Source organism: Mesitornis unicolor, unplaced genomic scaffold, assembly GCF_000695765.1.
Source record: "Mesitornis unicolor isolate BGI_N332 unplaced genomic scaffold, ASM69576v1 scaffold43457, whole genome shotgun sequence".
Classification (NCBI taxonomy): domain Eukaryota; kingdom Metazoa; phylum Chordata; class Aves; order Mesitornithiformes; family Mesitornithidae; genus Mesitornis; species Mesitornis unicolor.
In genome coordinates this window covers 9,646-24,626 of record NW_010195156.1, presented here as the reverse complement: position 1 = coordinate 24,626, position 14,981 = coordinate 9,646, and the positions used below count along the sequence as shown (strand labels likewise).

Sequence of the window (14,981 nt, the reverse complement as noted above, 5' to 3'; positions counted from 1 at the left end):
TGGAGGATGGTGAAAAGGTATGTTCTGTAGTTAGCTCTGAACGGGCGGTGTGTCCTTACAGCAGCGATGTCTCAGGCACAATATAACGTTGTTATATTGGCTCTGATGCCAATTCAGTCAGTACTTGCTCAGCTATTCCTCTGCAGTGCTCTTCTGCAATGCTTAAATATACCCTCACACACAAAAAAATCAGAAGCTTCTCAACTACATATCCATCGTTTATAATTATAGCGGGATTAAAATAGACTCGAGGCTGCAGTTGGCCTGGTGCCTCAGAACTGCTGTATTGCAGCAAAGGCCGCTCTGCTTCCAAAGAACAATTACTGCGGACGGTGTTTTAACAACCAGTCGTGATTGCAAGGCATAGCTTCAAGGGTATGGGGAGGGGGCTGAAAGCCTTGCACTTCTTTCAAGGGCTTAGATGGCTAAATGTTATCTGTGTGGGCTACAAATTAGCAGCTCTCAAAATGTATGGCTCCAGGAGGTATGGCCTTGGGGAAGGTGGCTGCAGATTCATGAGCCATGCCATATGCTTTGAAGCCCCCCTGGTATGGGGCGGCTCCTAAGAAAATTCCTCTAGGTCTGTCTTTGTAGAGGAGACAGAAATCTGACCTACTCATCTTTGTTTTCCCAGACTATTTTGATTTTAACTTTTCAGCTTTAGCAGTATGCTGGCAGAAGCTATATTTTGCCTTTAACCTTTTGATGAAGAAGGAATGATTGCCCTTGGTGTTAAAACATGATAGTCTTGGAGCTTTGAAGTCCAGGTTCTCCACTTGGGAACACATTGGGAACAGTCTGAGTTCCCACTTGCAATATTGTATTACTACACTGGAAAGAGCTTTCAGGGCTGTTTTATGTAATTACTGGGTTACCTGCATGGTGCTGCATTCCTCAGAGTAAGAAAAAACCCTAAAATTGCCTGACCAGCAAACAGTTGCTGTTTACTGTCCGTTGCATTTGTAATATATGGTGATCTAGTCCCGTTATGTAATTGATGTCCTTTGGGAATATCCCAAAACAGGAATGTTGATTTCCTGAGGCTGTTAATGGTGTTTGAAGTTTCTTTATCAGACACAGACTGGGGAAAGGTGCATTGATTTTTAATGTCTTCTGTTCTTTAAATAATTTTTGAATGACTAATTATAGAAATATGATGCACTTAAACTTGTGGGTTAATTTATTATTGGGTTTTGCAGACTCCAGCTATCTAGAATTCAGTCTTTCAGGGCCAGGAGTTCCTCTAGTTCCTGACATAATAGGGTAATTTAGCATGCTCTTCATTTTAAGCAAGTGAGTAATCCCATCTTTCCTCATGTTTATTTAGTTGGATACACACACACACACACACACACACACACACACACACACAAAGACTTTGGCCTTTTGTGAGCTGAATCTTGTGAGATGAGATTTTAGACCAATGTAAAGTTGTGTAAGCCACTACTAAATTTTTATATTATTTCCACAGTCACATCAAACCTTAAAGCAGTAGTGTTCATAGTGAAGCTGATGCAGAACACTTCTTCAGTTCATTTTTAAACCAGCTTAGAAGCAGCCTTGGTATTCTGTCAGTAGCAGTAATACAAACTTGCTGATGAGATCTTGATACAAGCAGGAGGAGCTAATTGCATGATCCATGTGCTTGGCTTTAGTTTACACACTTAAGCCAGCCACACTACCTGGATAACTCTGAAAGGTCACAAACACTGGTTTCAAGGGGTGCTTAGAATGGATCTAATACATTATGATGTGCGTGATCTTCATCAAAGAAGTATTAGGCACTCCCAGAAGTCCCACAGTTACATGATCTTGTGACAGACCCAGAGGCAAATTCAGAGTTGTCAGCCGAATTGCTTTTGGAGCCTGCCAAGCAAGCAGATGCTAATGTTAGATGAGTATCTACACGGCCTGGCATCGGCTCCCCTGACAGCCAGCAAGGCCTGTGTGTGACCTTATCCTGCTGGTCCACTGCTGGGAGTCACAGAGGAGGTGTCCAGTGGTGTGTAAGTTAGAGCTGTATGTTGCTCACGGTATTTGGATATAGCTTATTTGGGTCCTATAGTCAAAGTGTCTGATGGGTACATTTAAACACTGCCATCTACCCTCGTGCGTTAAGACTGAGAAAAGCAAATGCGTTTTGTTATCCCTGTGCTAGTTTTACAGACTCCAGAGCCCCTTGTGCTCTGGGAAACCCCAGCCTCTGCCAGTTGTAGCAGAACGCTCTAATATAATTCAACATAGCAGAGTGTGAGTGTGGTCTACGAGCAACACTGACACCTGTGAGTTGCAGTCACTAAGTACTGAGTAAACCGTGTGTTCGGGAGCGCTGCTGACATGGAGGGGTGGGTGCCTGGGAGGGTGACATTCCAGTCTCCAAAACATGGTGGCTGCGTGCGTGCTACCTATTGAGAAACGTCCCCGGCTTGCGATAAACCCTGACCCATGTCGAAGTGCTGTTTGGGGGAGAACAATTTATCACAGCCAAAAGCCTGTCAAGGTCCACTCTCAGCAATTTAGCTGTGTGAATCATAGCGCTGCAAAGCCCGAGAACGTCCTGGAGCTCCCCTTCATTTACCAGTGCCGATGTGGCTGCTGCGCCTCTGCTTTCCTTGTCATTGCTCTGCGCTTAAGGACTCTGGCTCTGGTCCAGCTCCTAGCTCCAGCCCTTCATGATTTTTAAGGTTATGTCCCTGCCGCTTCACCCAAAAGTCTGCTCGGTGGGGCTTTTTCTTCCTTGGTACATGGTATTGTGAGGCTTTGTTTGTTAAGGCTCCATCAGTATATTCATTTAGCAACATGTACACTCATTTGAACTGAATGCAGGAACATTTAAGTCTCTAGACAAGTGATTAAGAGCTTTATTAAATAGAAATGTTTCAGTGAGCCGCAGCCTGGATTATCTGTCCCTTAGTATGTGTATAATCAAAACTGCTGCTCTGATCTTAGATAAAAACTCTGGAGGATCTGTTTCATTTTTTCCTTTGTGTAAAATGTGAATGCTAACATTTCCTCACTGCCTTCCTTGGGTTGCTGGGTGGTTTAATGCCAGGAAAGCACTTTGAACGTGAGAACTGCTGTGACAGAATTACCAAGAGCTTTGCTTCTGGAATTTAATTGCTCAGTTAAGGGAGAAAAAAAAAAATTCAGAACCAGCTGGCAGTGAAATTCTATTGAAGTTTGTATGTAATACATGGGAAATAACATCCATATTGAATCTGGTTCTTCAGGATTGCTTGTAAAATTTGGATGACTTTTCATTACTCTTAGATATATTTGAAACTAATGATTTTCCTTTAAAATTCTAAATATGGGTGGGGTTTCTTTGTCCTTGTTTTATAATAGCCTTTGAGCCAAACTCGATGTTTTCTCACTGTAGATCATTGCAGTTATTCTGCGCAAGCATAATCACATAATCATACAGTGAAAGAAAAATCAGTATATTTTAATAATTTGTACACTTTCCATTTTTGGCATTTATTTGCTCAGAAATGAGGGATGAGGTTCAAGGTCTTTCTGTGCTCTCAATAAAACCCGGTTGCCTAGCATTTTTAACACTTGGCAGCACCATTTCTAATCTGTCTTTTGCTGGCAGCCAGGCGGTGTGACTCCTTAGTGGGAAGTAATGTGGGGCTGAGCAGAAGCTCCCAGCTCAGGCAGGCATCCTTCTGTGAGTACCAGTTTAAACCCCACTCTGAAAGTGGTAAATACATGATGTGATGCCCATGGTGATTATTTTCCTTTTTGCCCTTCAGTGTTGGTTGATAAGAGGAGTGGACTGGTAGGTTTCCTAATCGCACTAATGTTTATGAAGTGTTTTAAGCCTGTTGCTGAATTCTTAGCATAGATGGCTGCCTCATCTGACAGCAAACACAGAAAGAAACAAAGAAGTGTCCGGCTGGATATTTTTTCCCAGAAATCTCAGAAAAATAAATTGCTAGTGTGTTACATGGAGGTTACATGGAGAAACTGTGAAGGAGCTTTTGGGGGATGTGAAATTCAGAAGCTTTTTGTTTGTATCTTTATGCGAAACCAGAGATTGATCCGCGGTTTTCTTAATTCTAAGTGTTGCTTGTAAGAATGCATATGAGCAGTGTTATCAAATGGCTTAGAATTACAGAAGGTGATGGGCTTTCTAGTGTGTTTTCCAGTTTGTGGAGGTTGAACAGGATGGAGGGGTCAGTGCTTCCCAGGCTCGGTCGCTATGGACATCCCCGGCAGCTGAGGTACCTGCAGAAGCAGAGTCAGCCCCTGCGTTGCCTGTAGGTACACAGGGAGGTCTGCCAGGCCCTGAGAGGCTGCTTGGTTACTGCAGGTGATGCAGTACCACTATTTGGGAGCCCTGAAATAGGTATTAAAAGGAGTTGTAGCAAGCATTTTCAGTCCATAGAGTGTTTCAGATTCTGAAGGCACAAGTAGTGCACTTAGAGACTTCAGTAAGGATAACATTAATGTTAAGTAATGTTCTGGAGAGCTGACGACCGGAGCTTTGCGAAGTCTCTCTGATCTAAGCAGGTCACCTTGAACATGAAGAAACTGAAGTACATGTAAACTGTAGCCAAAACTTCAAGTAATGTGTCCTAATTTTCAGCTACACCACATCTGACAAATGTTCCTTGACCTTATTTCCCAGTGAATTAGTGGGAAACTTTCCATTTACCTCAGTGGGCAGAAGGTCAAGTCTCTTGCACTCCGCAGGAGGGAGGTGGGTGCCAGAACCTCTGAAATAAGGGCTTTGAGATTTTAAATTAGGAATAGAAGTGTGTGGGGGGTCACTTTACAAAAATCTGAATCTCAGTGACTGGTATTCAGTGTGAAGTGTTTTTAGCACAGAGCCCAGATAATCTATTTTACATATTTGTGCTGTAGGCAAAAAAACTTTTTTTGCATTGACTGTGCTCCAATAATTGGATGTCATTTCCTGGTTTTCTAATTTGAGAAATACAGCTAGAAATTAGCATGTGATTAAAAAGCTGTTGAAAACATTTTCTAAGCTCTTAAAATAAACACAAAAATATTGGAGAAAAAAACTCAACTCTGTTAAAGTTCAAGGCTAGAAACAGTAAATCACAGTGGCTATAGGTGATCAAAGAGGGTTGCAAATTTTGGCTTTGGTTTTTAGGTTCTAAATTTTCTCTTTGAATGAGCACTGAACCTACATTCAAATGTTCTGAATGGGAAGGTGCTTTCCTCAGTCCCTGAGGATATAGGGATGCATGGATCTGCAAAACTCAGCGGTATCGTGATGGTCAAGGCTGATGCAGGCCACTGAGGTGTGTATGTGTAGTAGCAGTTCTAAACTCTAGAAGCTAGAGATTGAAGATGGAAAAAAGGGAAAGATCTGCTCAATGTTTGCCAGGATTTGAGGTTAGGAAATGTGTTACTTTTTTTTTACTATTATTTACTACCAACCCCAGCTGAAGGGTTCTTGTTTCAAGCAGCCTTTCAAGAGCTGTTCAGCATTTGACCCTGTGGTTTTGGATTTCACATCAGGAAGAGATTGATATACTCTGGAAGAAAGGTGATATTTACCCCGATAAGCTTCCTTGTTCTTGACAGGATCAAATGGGGCTGCTTGGATTTTGCCCTTGATACATTTGTCCTTGCTAGCAATGAAGCCAGGCAAGGTGTCAGTTAGGAAAACAACCGCATGAAGCGTAGGGACACACATCTCTGGATTTCATTCTGTTACTGATTGATCACCTTGTTTCACTGATCCCCGAAGCACTTACACTATTGGCATCTATCTTCAAAGTTTGTTTTGGCCAAAAGCAGCTTCCTATTTAGTTTGCATTGCCCATATATCTAACATGGAGCAAACACTTACTGTTTTACACACAAACTCCATCAGATTTTAAAGCCATAATAAACGAGAGAAAAAAAGCAAAGTAAAAGATTTGCCAGGGTGACAATCCCAGGGGCAAAGGGCAGATAGATCCTTCATTTCAAACTACTTTCTCATCTTCTGCTGTGCTCTTTCATTCTCTCTCAATCTCCCATGTGTGCATATGCTCTCTCATATGCTCTTATGTCCTTTCACAAGCACTTGCTCTTTTGAATATGTTCACATGTTCTCTCCCTTTCTCTCTCCATCTCGTCCTTGTGCTCTGTTCTTCTCTCATCTGTCCGTCTCATGCAGCCACCCAACTGTGTACTGGCTGTATCTGAGGTTGTTTTGGTGACTTGGAGATCTGGTAGTTTGTGTGTAAGTGAACAAAATGTCTTGTCATCCAGTAGACTGAAGTTGGCTTTCTGGTGTGTTGGCTTTTAGCACTACGTTTCTGACCCAGCCAAGGTGGACAGTGTGATGTGCAAGATTTTGCATTACGTTTACATAAATTTTGAGAGGTGGTTTCTGGTGTCACACAATCCCTGGATCCAAGATGGTGAATAACACTGCTGTGAAGCAGAATGCATGCGTGTTACGGAGTCTACTGCTTCGAGTAGAAAATCTTTCTGTTGTCAAGAATCTCTGCCAGCTATTTCAGAAAAGAAGGGTTCACCTGACCCTCATACCTTGGAGGTTTTGTATACCTTGTTTCCTAGCTGCTTGTGGGGGGGAAACCTTTGAAACTTCAGCTTAGAAAAAAGGGTAACAGGCTTTTTCTTTCCATCTTTTTTTTTTCCCCAAGTCTAAACTAAATTCTGATAACATAGCTCATTGTGGTGGCCTTCTCTTCACATGAGGTGCTGTAATACTGCTCCTCTTTTATCCACCATTTGTCCTTTTGTTTTATGGCTCGCTTTGTTGTGAGCTTCTTTGTTGTTTCTTCCAGATTGTGCTCCTCGGGGACTCTGGTATCAGTGTGACTGAGCATCGCTTGCAGCCATGCCAGACTGTGCTGTGATCTTACTGGATTTCACACGCCAAGGTTAGGCCAGGTCAGAACTTGGTTGAAATACATAGACTGCAAGATCGCCCACTAGCCACAGGGAAAACACGTGCAGCAAAACCTGACTTTGATGCCAATTCGGTCAGCTCAGACCAACAATGCTGCCATGCTGATGGTGATGGATGGGATATAGAGGGGAAGTTCTGACCTGTTCAGGCTGGAATTCTCTATCAGGATTATTTTTCCTTAATTCTCTATTAGGATTACACTGAAATTCAACAGACTATTATATTCTCTGATCTTCTTTTCCCTGTACCGTTGCGTGATGTTGTTTGCCCTCAAAACTCGCCACTGCTGTCCAAAACGCTGGGTGAAATAGTTTTGAAATTTTCTTTGCTTTCCTGATCTTCTGAAGCAAAATAAAGTATACCAGAGCCTTCAAATGAAAGGCCCCAGAAAGGCAGAAATTCTTAGTAAAAGTAACAGAAAATTATAGTTCAAATTTTCTTAGAGTTGCTTGAGATTTCTGTCCAAAAGGCTGTATGAAGATGAGTAACTATGTTCAGATTTTGCTTCACTGAGTGCATACTAGTGGAAAGTGGCACACAGTTATGCTAGAGTGCCCCAAAATGATGCAAAAATTATAAGGCTTTTCTAATTATTGTAAAAGTTTTTGGACCTGTTTGTGTTATGTATGAATAAGCTATTAAAAACCCTTAAAATAAACCTGTAAGAGGCTAGAAAGTGAACATCCAAAAATATGTGATGGTGTGAAATAATGGCCAGAATTAAGTTGGGCTACGTGTACCAACCTTTGTTTCATCCCACCCCACACTGAGCCTGAGGAAGGGCTGCTGGAGGATCCATTTGCTTGCACTAGTGCTGGAGCCGTACTCATGAAGTTGAGGGAAGAGCAGTGCAATCAGCTAGAGGTACTTTCATGTGCACAAATGTACACTGATATATTTCGATCTATTAGAAAAGCTGAATATATCTACGCAGCAGCTGTTGGGCACAACATTGCCATTCAGCACATTTTTAGAGAGTTCGAATTGTGAAGCTGCAGAGGAATTAGTTAATGAGGTACAAAAGGTCAGTGGTGACTAGGAGTCAGGGAATGAAATACTTCAGGCCAGATCAGGAAAAACTTCCTGCCAGCTTAAGCTGTAGAGTAATGTGATGTCTTCCTGTGCATATGTAAAATTAGTCAGGGGAACGAAGTTTATAAGGCACCTGCTGGAACAATTTGCTGTGTCAGGATGTGGAAGAGATGATCAGGTGTAAACTCCCCTGGAGTATTTTCAGCCTTTGAAGGTTTTTGGTTTGCTTTTCTCTGTCACCATCTGTATTTTGCGTGTCCAAGTTGTGCTTTTTAACTGAGTGAAAATGTTGAGCATCATGACTTAAATCCAAGTTTGTGTACATTTATTGGATGAATGTTGGGATTTGCAATCTGATTGGAAGCATTTGCCCATTGGCATTGAGATTACTCAGAACTGTTCTTAATAGGTAAATTATCTCTGTCTCTGTTAATCCTGATCGTTAGTGCAAAGCTTGGCACAGCCAGCAGAGATATGGAAGGTGCAGTGCAGAAGAAAGCTGAAAAGAGTCTTTCATCTCTGCCATCCCTTGCCAAGAGCTCACTGCACATGCAAATTCACCAGCTCTTCCACTGCTGAGCATTGGTGTATCCTGGAGAGGCTGAAATCGGTCGTTCACTGCTCCGGATGCTCTGGGGGCCATTTTCCAATGGCAGAATCTGCAGGATGGGGCCGTGGTGGCTGATGTTGTTACAGCACTGATAAATACGTAGGGGAGTGTTCTGCAGGAGGGTGTGGAGAGCTTTGTTGATTGATTCTGTACCTACCTCCTCTGTCTTAGGAAGAGCCAGCCTGGTTAATCTTTTTTATGAAAACAGCATCTCTAATGTTCGCCTGCCGAATAGATATGCTGGATAAGATTTTTTTTTCTGTTATTTTCAGCTGTTATTTACAGGATCAATAAAAGTGATTTTCCAATTCAAGGATAATTTTTTCACTGACAAGTTGCATAGCCTCTCAGGTTGGAATATTGGATCTGCTCTTTTTCAGAACAAGTTAATTTAAAAATGATAGGTAGCTTCCAGTTCAGAATTATTTTTTCTCATAGAAAGGAGAGATGCATCTGGAAGGGAGAGAGAATTTTGCCTCAGAACCACATAATCACACACTGCCCACAGATACTTAATGTTTTAGCTGCTTTTCGTTAGACAATAATCACTTAACCACACACAATGCTTTAATGAAAAATGCAATATAATGGCAAAATGCAGAGCTGTTTTATTATAACCCTGATTCATTTACTGTTGAAGTCTGTGCAAATACTCCTGTGGACTTCACTGACTGCCTCATGGCCTCTGTAAAGTGCAATATAACATTTTGTGACAGAGAAGAGTATTTTATGCCGCTGTGAAAGTATTCCAGTCCAGTAACAAGTGTATTCACACATGTAAGTTCAAATGCCATTCATTCCTTTTACACACAATTATTTTAGCTGTTTCATTTGTGTCTTGTTGGGAAAATCCTGTGTGCATTACACATACTCAAACAAATACACATGTATTTTAATAGCTATTTTAGTAGCTATTACATTCCTCTCCTCTGCATTTACCCTTCTCCCTCAGTGCATGCTTAAGGTAAGAGTTCCATTCTAGAAGTACTGTCAGTATGAGCCTTCTGCAGTACCGCCTGTATGGCTAGGGCAAGATACAGCTTTAGATGTCTTACTTTATTTTATAGTATTATTTATATTATTAATATAGTTATAGTATTGGTATTATATTAATAGTATTAATTATAGTATTATAGCAAGTATTACTTTATAAGCAGAAGCCTGCACCTACTATCAGCATGCATTTTGCAGTATAAGGACAAAATAGCCAAAAAATATTCTTCCACTGGAAGCACTACAAATGAACTTTACATGCCAGAAAAGTCAATTAGATTTTTAGATTTTAAAAAATGCAGTTTTTTAGGTCAAGCTCAACCCATCCCGAGCCCCAGGTCATCACCAACCAAAAGCTGAGTCTCTGTGCTCTTCCTGTGCTCTCGTAAGACTAGGGCTTTTGGGATAATTGCCAATAAAATACACAGTCTGTGGAAGTCCGCATAAAAATCAAATGCCATTAACTTTGAGAAGCTTTGGGTTCAGGCCCAAAACATTTTAAGATGTCACGTTCGGTTTTTCTCGAAGTCTACATGTCCATACACCTTATTCAGCAAAAAAAGAAAATTATATAGATGCTTTATGATTCCCCCTTCCTCCTTTATGTATGCAGTATGTAGAGGAAAAAAAGAGGAAAGTTTGGGGTTTTTGGTTGGTTGGTTGGTTTGGTTTTGGTTTTTATTTTTTAGACAGGACAACAATTTAATGGTGAAGATTTCTTAAAAAAAGATATATTTTTCTTTACTATGATTAGGGTAAAATTTTCCTTTTTTAGATGTTGAGACAAGATGTTTCCAACCTTCCAGTAAGAATCTGGCTTTTGGATGGCTGCGTTGCTGATGAGAGCTACTGGCAGTAGAAGCTTTCTACTCAAACTGCTAGTTTATTAAAAGAATAATAGGAACAGATGTTTTCAATTCATAAAATGTATCAAGTAAATGGTACATCCACTTGTTATTTCAGTTCCTTTGAATTTTAGTGAACTCATTTGGGGCTAGGTTTTCAAAAGAGCTTACCCCACTGTTGCCTCATTGTTCTCGGTATAAACTGCTGGATGATGAACGTGTTTGAAAACCACAGCTTTTTATGCCTAAAGGGGAGCTGCTAACTACTGCCGCTTCCTAAAATCTGGCCCGCGCTTCTGATGAGTGAATACTGATCATTATGGAGGATTCATACATGCCATCTCTGAGTAATACCCTGCATTTGTCTGTGATTGTATATATGATGGCTTCTTAATTTACTATTGCACTAGGCATTTTAATTTAAATTATGCTAATAGTGTAGGATTAACTGTGGATTATGATTCTAGCATTTACTGTTATGCAAGCAGAAGAAGCGGTTCTTTTGCTATTACAGTCTGTTTCTCCCTTCCCATCCTGATGTATAGTAATTTGTACTCAAGACTGGCCTCAGGTTTTGATGAGGTTTCTTGTATAAGCTGATACAATTGCTTAGGGAAAGGGAATTGTTGAAAATTAGAAAAAAGAAGAGACTGGAATCTTTATCTTCTGATGACACATTTTTGTGGTGCTGAAATGATTTACTGAAAACGATGATTTGAATGGGCTCTTGCCAGCATTGCACAGGGAGCAGTTCTGGTCTAGCCTTCATTCTGTGGTAGGACAAGCTACGTGTACTTTGCTTTTGCACTCTTGGCTCAAACACATATTTGAGGAAACTAGTGCTTTGGGGTTATATTAAAACACTCATAAAGAGTGAAGAGTATATAATACATATAACAGGACAGAGATGTTATGCTGGTCCTTACTAGAGGAAATAGGAGGCTGTTGCTATTTCCAGTACTAAAAAAAGCTTTGTAGCAGCCTGAGATTGCTCTTCTTGAAGCATAACCTCTCCAGAGATCTCCACTCTCGAACTGCAGATGTGCTGGAAACACCAATTTGCTTCGTTATGTTTGCACTTGTTTCACTGTGTAGTACCCTCAGACTGTAATGGCATGCAGCCTGTTTCCATTAGTGACTTGCTGTTGAATTCATCTGTGTTCCTTCAAATCCCTCATTTGTTGCATTTTTCTTTTTTCTTGTGGAGTGCTCGATATTTCTAATGGCTTTTTGGTTTAGTAGCAGTCTAAAAGTTGCCTTTTTTCTCTTTTCCCTCCAGCTGATATTATTTCTACAGTTGAGTTCAACCACACTGGAGAACTGCTGGCTACTGGTGACAAGGGGGGTCGGGTTGTTATATTCCAAAGGGAACCTGAGGTATGTGAGTTACCAGTGTAGTCTTTAGCAGCTTCCTAAAACCTGGCTTTATTTTTAATACTTTAATTTGATCTAACTAACAAGCTTGTTTATAATCTCAAGATTCAGTAAAACAGAATGTCACCTCTTTGGAGAGGAAGTAAGGATCTTTTACTCAGAAGTTTGCTGACCTAAACAAAAATGCTTCAAAGCTCCAAAATTCTAAGCTAAGAAAAAAAGAGATTGTGGGGTTTTTTTTGTTTTACTTCTACATTGTTTTAATAGCTCTTGCCTGTTTGATGGAACCGTTCCATTTAAAACAATGCCTTTGCCGTGATACCTTTATGCATTACTTTTAAGTTCAGTTCACCTGCAGTATCTTTTGTAGTCAGCTTTCCTGAACAATCAATGTTTCTTCAAAAAAGTCTGTCTTTTATTAAATATTGCTTCAATACTTACAGGAAATTCCATTCCTTTAGAAACAAATCTGTCAATATCATGTTTTAAATGAGAAATTAAATTACACTTTCAATATTTTTATTTTTATAAAGCTGCTTATACTCCTTTCCTAAGAGATGGAGATGTATTGCCATCATAAACCACACGTTTTTGTTGTTCTTGTTCTCCATAGAGTAAAAATGAGCCTTACAATCAGGGAGAGTACAATGTTTACAGCACTTTCCAGAGCCATGAACCTGAATTTGATTATTTGAAGAGCTTGGAGATAGAAGAAAAAATAAACAAGATCAAGTGGTTACCACAGCAAAATGCAGCTCACTCACTTTTATCAACAAATGGTAAGATAGATGAGAGTACATAGGACATACCAGCATTTTGCTCTTGGGCTGACTGCATATATCTGTTCATTTTAATCTGCTGTTTTAGTAATTTCCTCTTTCAGAGTTTACCAAGACTCTCATACTGACTCTGATATCTGTGATTTATGTATTTTATTCAGTCGTAGGGTTTTTCCTGTTGACTATCCATACACACTTAGAGACCTATCCATATTTGCTATTTAACATGCAGTGCTATCCTGAAATAAATTTTGTGAGAAAGGCATCACCTTACTCAGCAGTTGTGTTTTGCTGAGGATTTAGAATTTTGTCTGCTGTATTTGTCATAACTTTTATTCTTTGTAGATGTATAAATGAATGTAGGTGAGAGAGATGTATTTCATTCTCTTTTCATTCATTATCATCAGAATAGTCTATTGAAGTTCCAAAGAGTTACACAAATCTTTGGAAGGCAGATGGAATAATAATAGGATATTGATACTGACTCAGCTTTCTAATGCACTTAAGGCCTATTGATTAAAAATTGCAGTTTTATTGCTAAGGGGGATATGCAGAAGTGACATAGGAGGAAGAAACTGAATGGAGCCTAACACGCACAGGTGTCACTTGGGAAACATTTGGACACCCACAGCCTTTATTACTGCTGGTGATGCATGAGACAAAAATATCCAATTTTAAATCTTAGATCTCGTTGTAATAAAAAAAGCACTTTTCTTGCAGAAGTTTGAGCATAATTGGGAATTGCAGACAGAAAAGCACTGTAATCTCACTTCTGGGAATCGGTGCTTTAGAGCAAAGTGATTACTTCTGGTTAAAATTTATAGCAATAGGTAATATTTACATTAATTCACAGTAGATGGCAAATTATATTTCATAGTCTGTTTTCCTTAAAGCTGTTGTTTGACTTTTTGAGGGCCCTGTTGCAATATTTGAAATGAAAAATATCTGTTATAGCAAAGTGATTTGTGCTAATTTAATGATGAGTCAGCTGATTATGAAGTTTGGGAGTTTATTTCTGCATTTCTCCCTTGATCAGAATATCCCTTCTACTTCTGATTACTTAACTGAGAATGGTGCAACTCATCCAAGTGCATGATACAAAAGCAGATTATTAAAAGTAAACCTCTCTCTTTTTAATTTTAACTTTTGGTTTTGGGAACCCTAAGGAATACAGTCCATTCCTCAGATATGCTGCTTTTACAGTTGGCCTAATAGGCCTTTATGTCTGTTTTCTGCTTGATATATAGTGCAGGAAGGGACAAAGGAAGAAATAATCAGGCTTAGTGTTGCTATGGGTTAATCCAGTTGCAGTCAACACTGAGCAATACTTTGGCCTCTGTTTTTGCCTTTCTTAATTGTGGAGCATCCTGGCAGACCTCTTCGTGGAGAGAACTGAACAGAAATAGTGCCACTGGTGTAGCCTTTGGATTTTGCCTTTGACTTACAAAAGATTTTTGTGTGTCAAGGAGGATCCCTAGCTTCCTGGCACAGCAGGATTAAAGTCTAAAGATTCACCTCTTGGCACACTCTTAAAGATAGTTTTAACTCTAGGATACAGAAGGCCTGTGTTGAATTCCTTGCTGTCTCACAGATTACCTGTGAGAAGTCATTGACAATGTATATCAATTCCATGCCTAAAAAAGAGGATAATAATTTGCTGGGAGAAGCATCCCTCTGCTAGGGAATGTGAGGGGAGAGTCTGCCTAAATCTCACCGTCAGTATGTGAGACTTGACAAGTCTGCACCTGCCCAAATCTATTCCCGTCCTTCTAAGGAGGACTTTTGTCTGAGGCTGTTCCTGCACAGGTCACCTCTCTCTGAGGGATCTTGGTTCCTTTTCAGTTCACACATTACCAACAAATCATCAGCTAAGCTTTGATTGCAGTGTCTTAATTATGGAGGCAGAAGGAAACCACGAAGGCTTTCGTATCCCACTGTGGATTTGCCATGCTTGCAGTTAGCAAATTTCTGGTTTGCGTTGTAAACTGAACTGATTTTGTAGTGTAATAATAAATTATTAGGATTCATTGGTATTTTTTGTACCAGAATATGTTGAAGCCACTTTCAATGTAAGCTGCTTTGGGTAGATCAGAATTTGGCCTGTACAGATCCTTTCATCTAAGGATTTCAGATTGGTTACCAGACATTAATTAATTTAAACTTCACAAAACCCTTGAGACTGAATGAATACTGAACCTCACAGAGATATTTCTATGTTTTACAAACTATAAGCATGCTTAGAATTTCTAGGGAGTTTTTAAATTCCGGAGGCAGATGAAGGAGAAGAAAACCAACACATGTGATACTCTTAACTGCTAATAATATAGTTTTCGCTCAGGAGAGGGATAGGTTTATCAATAGCAACAGGTCCAACAATGGAAAATACTTTGTGGTTCTTCTTATCATTCATTTTATAGTTGCTGTATTTATAAATTTTAGAATAGATA

At 39.9% G+C, this 14,981-nt stretch overlaps 1 protein-coding gene across 1 annotated transcript in view; it reads left to right on the top strand.

Moving 5' to 3' along the window:
- The first annotated feature begins 6,829 nt into the window (after positions 1 to 6,829).
- LOC104543419 (serine/threonine-protein phosphatase 2A 55 kDa regulatory subunit B gamma isoform-like) overlaps positions 6,830 to 14,981 on the top strand; it is an 11,619-nt gene continuing 3,467 nt past the window's right edge. Inside the window, exons 1-4 of the mRNA XM_010188025.1 lie at positions 6,830 to 6,872; positions 7,813 to 7,925; positions 11,624 to 11,758; positions 12,369 to 12,534. Coding sequence (XP_010186327.1) covers positions 6,830 to 6,872; positions 7,813 to 7,925; positions 11,624 to 11,758; positions 12,369 to 12,534 — 457 coding nt within the window. The remainder of the gene's footprint in view (positions 6,873 to 7,812; positions 7,926 to 11,623; positions 11,759 to 12,368; positions 12,535 to 14,981) is intronic.